The 9718-nt window shown below is 39.2% G+C and overlaps 1 protein-coding gene across 1 annotated transcript in view; it reads right to left on the bottom strand.

Moving 5' to 3' along the window:
* Window positions 1–5861: 5861 nt before the first annotated feature.
* Window positions 5862–9718, bottom strand: part of ZNF488 (zinc finger protein 488) — a 6919-nt gene continuing 3062 nt past the window's right edge. Inside the window, exons 2-3 of the mRNA XM_010000338.1 lie at window positions 8347–8575; window positions 5862–7271 (exon numbers count right to left, since the gene is read on the bottom strand). Of these exons, the coding sequence (XP_009998640.1) occupies window positions 6106–7271; window positions 8347–8575 (1395 nt within the window). The 3' untranslated portion in view covers window positions 5862–6105. The remainder of the gene's footprint in view (window positions 7272–8346; window positions 8576–9718) is intronic.

The following is a 9718-nucleotide window of genomic DNA, read 5'->3' as shown; positions in this document are numbered from 1 at the left end:
CATTGCTGCTTGCTTGCTCATTTGTAAGGTACTGACACTTTTTTTATAAATCCTGCTTAAACATCTGACTGCAGAGAATCTCTCACAGTATTTACAGGAAATTAATTTTAACAACCAAATAAACTTTCATCTTTTTTACTACTTGTTTGTCTTACCAACTACACTCAGTGCAATCACTAACTGGAACTCTTTTGAGTATTTTTTGTATTCTAATTTTATGCACTAACTAGTTGTTGAACTCAATATTGTGGAAAATACTTCAATTAATTAAAACTCATGCAGAATTTTGTGTAAAGTTATATATGTATGAAGAGCATTAAAATTATTTAATTATGGAAAAAACTGGAGTAGACAGTGAACAAGTAAACTAAACTAATGTATTCCTTTTAAGCCTCTTTGATATCTACATGATCCAGATATACTGCTTCATTTTCCTAAACACAAACAGTTGTTCTGTCATATACAAACAATAGTAATTGTTAAACCAAACATTTAAAAACTTTAGCTATTCATTCAGGGGCCAGAAGCTGTACCATATGGCCACAAATAGCAAATAACTTCTTCCACTATTAATTTTGTAAGTAGATATGAATAATAAATATGTCTAGAAATTGGAATCCAGTTGGGAAGACAGACAGTGAAGATGCATTTGCTGGTGAGTCCATTTGAAATCAGTAGTGCTGTTAGTTCACTTAAGTGATCAATTTCACTGGAAAATCAATGTGCAACCTTGAAAAATTGTATTAATTGACAAAATATTATTCACTGTTTCATAGTCCATCTACTGGCTAATTGGCATTGAAACAATCAAGCTTAACAAAGGCCAGTGTGTTAAAAAACTATTTTTTCCTGTCTTTTCAAACTGCTCTGTTACCTTATTTCTATCTCAATGAGCTTAGAGGCAGGACACACTGCAGTGCAAATTGTGTTAGACTGTACTTCTTGCCCAAGGTAGGGTCACAGGAGATGTGTTGTTTGAAGACACTGAAAAGACTGGCCTTCTTAGACTGGAACGTCAGCAAGCAGGATAGATGAGCTATATCCTAACCTATCTCACTTTAATACAGTGAAGTTGAAAGAAGAAAAACTCAGAACTGATGAAAAGGAAATACAGGTAGAGCCTGCAGGATTTGCTGAGACAAGTGGCACTGAACCTGGCGAGACCATTTAGAGGTACCAGGCACTTCTAGAACATTTGGAATCATGATACGTAACAGAACTTTCCCAAAACCTACACCTGCATTTTCAAAACCAAAGCTGTCTATGCTATCATCTATGCTGTCAAGAACTTTTTTTCCCTCAGCCGCTTTGTTCATGGATCTTCTACCTTCTTCTACAGTGTCAAGGAAGACATACATCCTGAGCTGTATGTCTTGCTTTGTATGTATGTCTCCCACATTTGGCACCACCTGGCATTTTTTATTTTTCCAGTGCTCACTGAAAAGTGAGCTCAAACCAAGCATGAGCACAGCACAGTGTGATCAACTGAGCTCACAAAACTACAGATGGTAATTGTATAGAGCACTACACTGCATTGAACATCACAAAACTAGAAATTAAAATTAGTTATGGAAAATGGATGGTTTGTGGTTCAAATAAGAAAGTTGGACAGAAGTTTTCTTAGGGAGGGACAATCAGTTTTGGAAGTGGAAATGCATTGAAACTGTCTAGCTTCTCTCTTCTGGTTCCAGAGTTGACATGGACATTCACCAGTTTGTAGCACCATTTCCTTAACATCCCACCTAGAACAGCTTCAAGTTTAAATCTAATCCTTTTCCTTTTTAAGGTGGGGAAAAAAATATATTGTATCAGACCTCCTAGCATTTTAGCATTCACAGAACTCTGACCAAGAAATAGCAGACAGCTTATTCTTTTTTTTTCCCTCACTGATTTTCAAACTGTGCTCTATAGACCAATGGGAGCCCAAAGACTGCATCAACTAGTGAAAATTACCTGGAAAAATGCAAGCAAATAGATATTCTTGAAAAGCCTGCCTGAGTGCTGTTTCATGGGAGAAAAACATCTCCAGCATCAATGAATGAAAAAATATCCTGAACTGGCATTCCCTATCAGTAAACTCCCAACCCACTGCAGAAACAGCCTCAACAGCCAAGCTAGACAGCATTGTGTTGTGTCCGTTTTCACTGATCCAGAAACAGATGTCATGAGAACCAGGGGTTTGATCAAAACGACACAGGCAGTTGCTAGCAAAGACAGGGAAAGAACCAGGCAGCTGATTTAAAATTGTCTCCTTCTGCTTTAAAAATCAAAATCCTGTATTTTTTGCTTCCAAGTATTTCTACTTGTAGAAATCTCTGCTGTAAAATCACAGTATTACACTGGGACTGAATGCAGTCCTTCATGAATTCCTGAAGTCCCTTCATTACTTGAAGAACCCTTGCTCTAGTGGAGTGTTTTTCCTCTGCCAGGATGTCCTTTCATCTGTACCAATTTAAGTGTGCAGACTTCTATACATAAGTGAAAAAAAGCCTCTAGCATGACTCAATTATAGGAAGTTTATCTTTGTCTCATTAGGCTTCCTTCTGCCTGTGCAATATTTGTTTCACTCAGCTTTAATATGAATATTTTCATTTAAAGACATAAAATCTGCAAAAATTTTGGATAAGCCCCTTTGTGTATGTAACCCAGCTTAGATGAGACACTCAGTTAAACCTGAGATACATAAAAGACATCCTCTCTGCCTGAACATGGAGCTTTACACAGAGGAACAGGAAATCGAGTTCTATTCCTGTTGGCTTCTATGCTATTTTGCTCTGATGTCAGCACAGGTGTAGCAAGCAACAAGGTGTGATATTGGTCAGTTGCATGTGTAAACAAGTATTTGTTCACAAAACACTTCAGTTGAGTATAAAAAGCAATTTCTTCACTCAATTTTTATGCCAGTGGCTGACTACAAAGGAGCAAGGGCTGTACTGCACACATTTGGCTGCAGTGTTACTTCCATGTTGCAAGAGGAAAATCCCTAATCTTTACAAGCTAGGACCAAACCGTGCTGCCCCCGCAGCTGGAGGAGGTGAGGACAGTACCAGAAATAAAGCTGATTAGAAACCTTGCTTCTTCATTTTTGCATTTTGAATCAGGTCTGCCACTTTCCAGGACTGGATCTCTTGTCTTTCTGTGCACAAAAAGCATTTAGACATTACTTGTCATCCCAGTATGTAAATTGCAGTGGCTGAGATATGCCCACAAAGAAACTGAGTTCTTACTTCCCCTTCCCCCAAAGAAATCAGGTTCAGGACATAGAGGAAAGCTCTCTCTCCTGTAGCCTTCCTGCTTGCTTAAGCCTCATACCATAAGCAAAGTGAAGAAGTTTAATTACTGGTGAAACCTTTAAGGTTGTAGATGGAACACACCATTAGAAAAGGTTTTGAGAATCAGCAGCTGTTTATCAGTGCCTTATTTTTCATGCTTTCTCAAGATCACTTACACCAACACAAAATCAGCGAAAACGTAACTAGTTAAATCGAGTACTGCTTCATTGTGATCAAATGATACACCAGGTGTAACACACTGGAAAAATGGGCCCTTGGAGCAGGGTAATGGTGAAGCGATGCACCAAGATAACACTGGGGAGCATTACACAGCTGGTCATGTCTCTCTCCAGAAGAAATCTGAAGCTAGGTTTCTAACCACAAAACTGTTCAGAAAATATTGCATCTTTCAGTAAGTGCAGAAAAGAACATTTTGCAGCAATGGTACCAAATAATCTTTAGTCTTATTTATAATGGGCCAGGCTGATTTTAAAGTAAGGGATGTAAATCAGGAGTAACAACATGGAATTATTCTGGATTTGCACTGGAATAACTGATATCACAATCTGGCCCAAAATACTAATGGGAACTATAACCCTAACCACATATGAATGCAGTTACACCATGGAGTCCTTCATTACACTTTATGGACACCAACTTCCCAGTAAACTGGCTGGCACCCAGAAAAAAACAGATGGAGTGAAATCTGGCCCATTAAACCCTGCCATAAATATATTCCTTACACAGTAAATGTTATTGGACACAAAATATAGATGGAAAGATTAGAAGGAAACCACATCATCCCCTACTCAATGCGAGGTTGTTCCCTGTGCTCCATGTTTCAAAGCTTTTGTTCATTTTGGTTTTTAATGACTCCAGTGAAAGTGCTTCCACCACTGACCTTGGAAAGCTGTGTTACAATCCAAGCAGACCTCCAGTCTCAATTTATGTGTTCTGAACTCAAAGGCATAACGTAACAGTTCAATCACTTTATGTTGGGAAAATAAAGCTGGGGTGCACAACCAGTGGTTGGCTTGCAATAAGTCAAATGCTCAAGTTAATAGGAAACAGCCATGTATTAATGTTCAACAGCAATATCTTGGGAAGGATATAGTCTCCTGACTTACAGAAATCTCTCAAGAGATGACAATGAGTGTAATATGTTGATCCCAGCTGACAGCCTAAGACTCTCAGGCTGTCTCTTATCACTCAGCTGTGTTTAGTTGCAGATACTTGTATTATCAGCCTAGGCATCATAATGGGAACTCAAAATAAACTTCTGTCCAGTGTCCAGCAGACAAACACTGGACTATATTACAGTATGGTTGAAAATATGGAGTATATTGCAATGTTATTTTACGCTTAGCTGGGAAATGAGTGGTTTCTCATCATTCTCTACCTGAAAGGATATAATAGCAGAGACTCAGAGATAGGCCACAGAAACATGAGGAAAACTTTATATAGAAGAGAGAGATAAATGCTCACTTGAAGAACACATCATAAGCTATCAAGAGCAAGCCCTAAATGGATTTAAAATGTAATGAAAGGCTAATTAGACGAGCTGCAGTAACAATAGACAGGATTGTTGCTTACACACACACAGAGCAGTATAAACCCATCTGCTTCTGAAATTAAGCAAAGCTCAAACCAAAGAAGACAAGAGAAATATGTCTCATATGGACAGCCTATGGAGAGAATGTGGCACTATCTTTAAAATAAATTTAAAAAAACCACCCAAAACAAAACAACAAAGAGCTGGAATTGTTCCATGTAGAAACCTGTAGAGGACAGGCAAGTTGGTCTAATGCAATGCAATTCCTTTATGCCTGCGTCATTTTGTGAAGGATATTCCTCTTCTAGCTGTTAGCAGAACAGAGCCTATCGTCCACAATTAAAGTGTGCAGACTCTATCTGTCAGTAGCTAATAGTAACTCAAATACTCTAGTTGCTCTCTTTAGGATATCCAAAATGTGGAAAACATAGGTCAACTGATGTCACACAGATCTTGCAAGCACACATCAGGGCAAAATTAGTGGTCCCTGTCTACTCAAAAATGTTGTCACAGGTCACATTTTGATACAGATCCAGGTTGATTTGACGTTGTAGAAGATAATTCAAAACCGGCAGAGCCTAGAATAGAACTCAGATATACTGATTTATAACAAGCGACATTCTCTTTCAAGTGTGATTTGAGAACAAGTCACATTCTCTTTAGCAGTCTCTTGGTCAGTTGCTGATGATCACAAATTTTATATACAGTCTTAACTTCAAGTCCCTTTCAAAGACAAGGAGACAGTGAGGTCTGTCTCAGACTCATAAACCTGATCAGAGAGCTGATTCAGCTAACATAAATGAGTAAGAGTCCACTAAAGCTGCTAGAAACAGTAACTTATTTTCTTTTAGCATATAATCTCTGATATAGATTTTTATTCTTAAAGATTCCTCATTCAATTAAGTGGTCATTATTCCTGTATTCACATTGTACTGCACAGACACCAGCAAATCAAATACAAGCAAAGAAAACTCGGTTTGCAAAACAATAAATTTGTTCCCAACTCTTTGCAAATTAACACTGCACGTGCATTCATTTAACTATTTTATTTCCTCAAAAATAGATTGACAAGGGCCAGGGTTGAGTTTTCAAAACATACAAGCCACTCAGACTCTTGTAAACATTTTACATTTTTTGCAAAGCACCTTTCATAAATTATTGCAACCAGTGATTTCCTGTAAGGAATTAACATAAGCTCAGAAAGAAATGGATACAAGTGAACTATGTTCCTGTTCTTTACCCAACCTGCCCAGCCCCTTGCTGAGGTCTGTCTGCACAAGTCTAATTATGAGAAGTCATGTGGCGGGATAAATGATGGCGTTCTCGGAAGTACTCATGACAAATGGGGCATGTTAGCTTCTCCTCTCGTCTCCTCTTGCACTGGGATTCAGTTGAGGAGTATTCTTTTTTGTGATGTGACCGCATGTGAAAGACTAAATCAGATGTCATGCGAAAGGACAGGTTGCACTTGGCACACCAGTTCTGGGCAGCCACTCCAAAGGATGTGAAGGTGGGGGGAAGAAGAGTCAAGGAAGAGGAAGAGGAAGAAGAAGAAGTGGTGGTTGTATTTTGTAACTGTCCCCCAGTTTGTTTGAGCCACTGTTCTGAGGTATAGGGGAAAACATTGCTTCGACTGATGCTTGTCTGCAGCATCTGAGCATTACACAAATTACTGACAAAGAACTTGGAATTGAGAACAGTGTTGCAGCACATAATGTCTGTGGTAGCAATGAAGCCAGACAGCTCACCCAGGATCTTTGGTGTCTCACTCATGAGATGAGAATTTATCGCAGCTCTTTCTATTAGACGCTTACTGGGTTTGCTGAAAGCACTCTTCTGTTCTCCTCTGGTTCTGGTGGGCCATACAAAGGAGAATGCACTACCAGAGGAGTTCAGCAGCACTTCCTTTGATGTCTGATCTTTATCAAGTGGGACTGTGCCATCCTCCTGTTCTGGCTCCTTTGGTCTCTCATTCCTCAGCTTCTCCTTCATCCTCCTGACCTCAGTGAAAGCGCTCTGCTTCTGCTCTAAAGCATCCTTTCTAGCTGACTGCATCCCTGAACTAAGCTTCCAGAAAGAACCAGCTAATGCGTGCTCTGGCCCAACCTCTTCCTTGCCCCCACAGGTATGTTCCTCCCTCAAATTGTTGGTTTTCTCCAACAACACTGTTTTCCTGCCCTTGTTTTTCTCAGCCTCTTCAGATTTTGCTCTCTTTTCTCCTGTGATATCACAAGCATCATCTTTACAAGCTGTCATTTTGACCTCTAGATCCCTTGCCAGGCTATGGAAATTCGTGGTCTGCTCAGCTAAGTGGCTCTTTTCAGTCTTAAAGTTCTGGAAGTTTCTCCATAGCAAGGCACCCTTCTCTGGCACACATAGGAAGCGGGCATGTGAGAGATAGGAGTGCTCACATTTAAAGACTTGGTCACATTCTTGGCATCTCAGCTCTGCAGAAACAGACAACAGTTGATGAGTTTTACAAAGTTAGAATCATGGATGAATGCAGATCCTGACCCTGAAATTGACACAAACAACAAACCAGAAACATCTCTTGTGTCATACCAGATCACACATGTTAAAGCTAATGCAGTGCAGAAACCAGCCCCTTGCTATTATTGAAAATAGTTTGCTCATATTTGCCTCCATTTGCTACTTGCAGAAATTGTTTCATTTCGACTCTAAAGCCAAGGTTTTATTACATAAAATTACCAGTACACAACAGACTAGATAAAACCGTATGGACTTTATGACAATTTGAATTCTGAACCCAGATTTGGGTCTATGTTTCCTAAATAAGCATTGGCTTTAATACAGGCTGAATGATATATTCTATTTACCCAAGTAATAATGTTTTTTTAGACCTGGTCTCAAAGGTTTTGTCATAAGCCTCTATTTTCTGCATAAACTCTATAAGTGTAATATCTTTCACAAATCATCTGGCAATAATGCCTGAATCCCTTACTCATGTGCACTCAAACTGCTATATGCCTCAAGACATAGATGCCTGTGGCACAGAAAATTATATTAAAAGTGTAACAACACCAGTGATGGGCAGGAGGAGGGGGAACATGCACTGGCATGACACCATTTGCTTCTGAACTTTTTGGGTTGTTACATATTTTTATAGCCCTGCTCATTTACAGGATTAGAGCTGAACACTAGCTTATATCCAATTCCTCAATGTGTTTTAAAAAGGCATTTACAATCAATATTTTAGGCTTTTAGAATTCCAAGGTAGTCAGGTGCATAGACATCCATTGCACAGCTCAAAAGTTTCATCACTAATCCCTAGTGCACCACCCTCTGCTTGAAAGTGACAATGAAAATAGCATTAAGAACTGCAAATTTGTTCTTGCTGTATGCCTCCAGCTCAATCCCCAAAGCATAAGGTCTTTTCTTTTAGCTAACCAGCTACACATTTAGACAGGTTTTATTTTCTGTATTACAAGAGCACCACATACTAAAGAAGTTATAGACTCACTTCAGTCCTCAGTCCCCTGCGGTCAACAATTCAGTACTTACCATTCTGGACACTCTGAGCTTTTATCTCATTGAAACCCAAAAGGTTGGAGAGCTCCTCATCATACCAGACAAGCAGCTCCTCATTTTTGTTGATTTTCCTTGTAGAGCGAAAATATAACTGACTGTTTTCTAAGTAAGCTTCCAAGTTCTGCTCCTTCCTATTGGCAGCTGCTTGTACAAGTCTCATCCAAGGCAATCCTGTGGGACTGTGCACAGATGTAACATCTACCTGTGAGACAGGACACAAAAAGGGGAAGTTTCAGGTCTTGAGACCCCAAATAGATTCCCATCAAATTCAGGAGCAAAGCCTGTTTTCTGCCTCATACATAGCCACTATGTCAAAACTGTGAGCCAAATTCATATGCAAGAGTGACCAAATCCGAAGTCATCATAGGAAGAAGGCCTCCCTGGCATGAATGCTGAGAGCCCTGGGAATACAACTGCACAGGAGGGAGAAGGAGACATTGATGTTCATATGTAACTTGTCATGGCAATGCCAGGCCTGATACATCAGCCAGTCTCCAGCCCACTCATGGCAAGGATGCTGTCCTCTACCTGATGCAAGTTGTCCCACGGGAATGTGTCAGATGGGGATCACAGAGGTATGGAAGGTACGCTCCTCTGTAAGTAGAGGTCCCAATCACATGGGAAAATGAGATATGAGTCAGGAGAGATGTGAGTGCTGTGGTTTGGGGAATGAGAAATGTGCAGACCCTGACTAATGCAATGTGAGCTCAGAAATGAACACATTCTATGCTGCTATACGTGGAGTTTTTTAACTGACATAAGAGGATATGGATCAGAAAGAGTAAGAATAATCTTGGTTATTTGATTCAAAAAACATAGTAGACAACATCTGCAGATGTCTGTAGTAGACAACAGTTATAACTGTTTGGTTAAATTACATAAAAGTTAGATTTTAATAAATATAACTAAGATAACTTCTGTGATGTCTTTCCTTTTCCAGAAATAAAATTATATATTCCTATTTTTGCCTTTGATAAACCAATTTAATTCATTTCAAGGTATCTAAACAGAAAAAATAATCAGGTTAATATTTTTCATGAAATAATTTTGGAGAGTAGCAAAGGGTTGATTTAATTTTAATGTATGTGCATTCAGAAATACCAAACAGATTAAGGACAAAACGTTTAGGTTGCAAGGTCAGGCACTCAAAAGTTGAAAAAATAATATTAAGTCTACTACTCAACTTAGATTTCCCTTCTGTGTGTGTATTACAGCATAATCCTCAGTCACGCACACTGCTTTCTGCATAGCACTCCTAAGTAATTTAGTCACAGGTTCACTGTCCTTTGGAAATAATAAAATTATGAAACATTTGGCTTTGTCTTCCTCATTCAGAGTGTGGCTC

This window comes from Chaetura pelagica, unplaced genomic scaffold, assembly GCF_000747805.2.
Source record: "Chaetura pelagica isolate M959 unplaced genomic scaffold, ChaPel_1.0 scaffold156, whole genome shotgun sequence".
NCBI lineage: Eukaryota > Metazoa > Chordata > Aves > Apodiformes > Apodidae > Chaetura > Chaetura pelagica.
The sequence above is the reverse complement of the archived record's forward strand: the minus strand, read 5'-3'. Positions and strand labels throughout refer to the sequence as shown.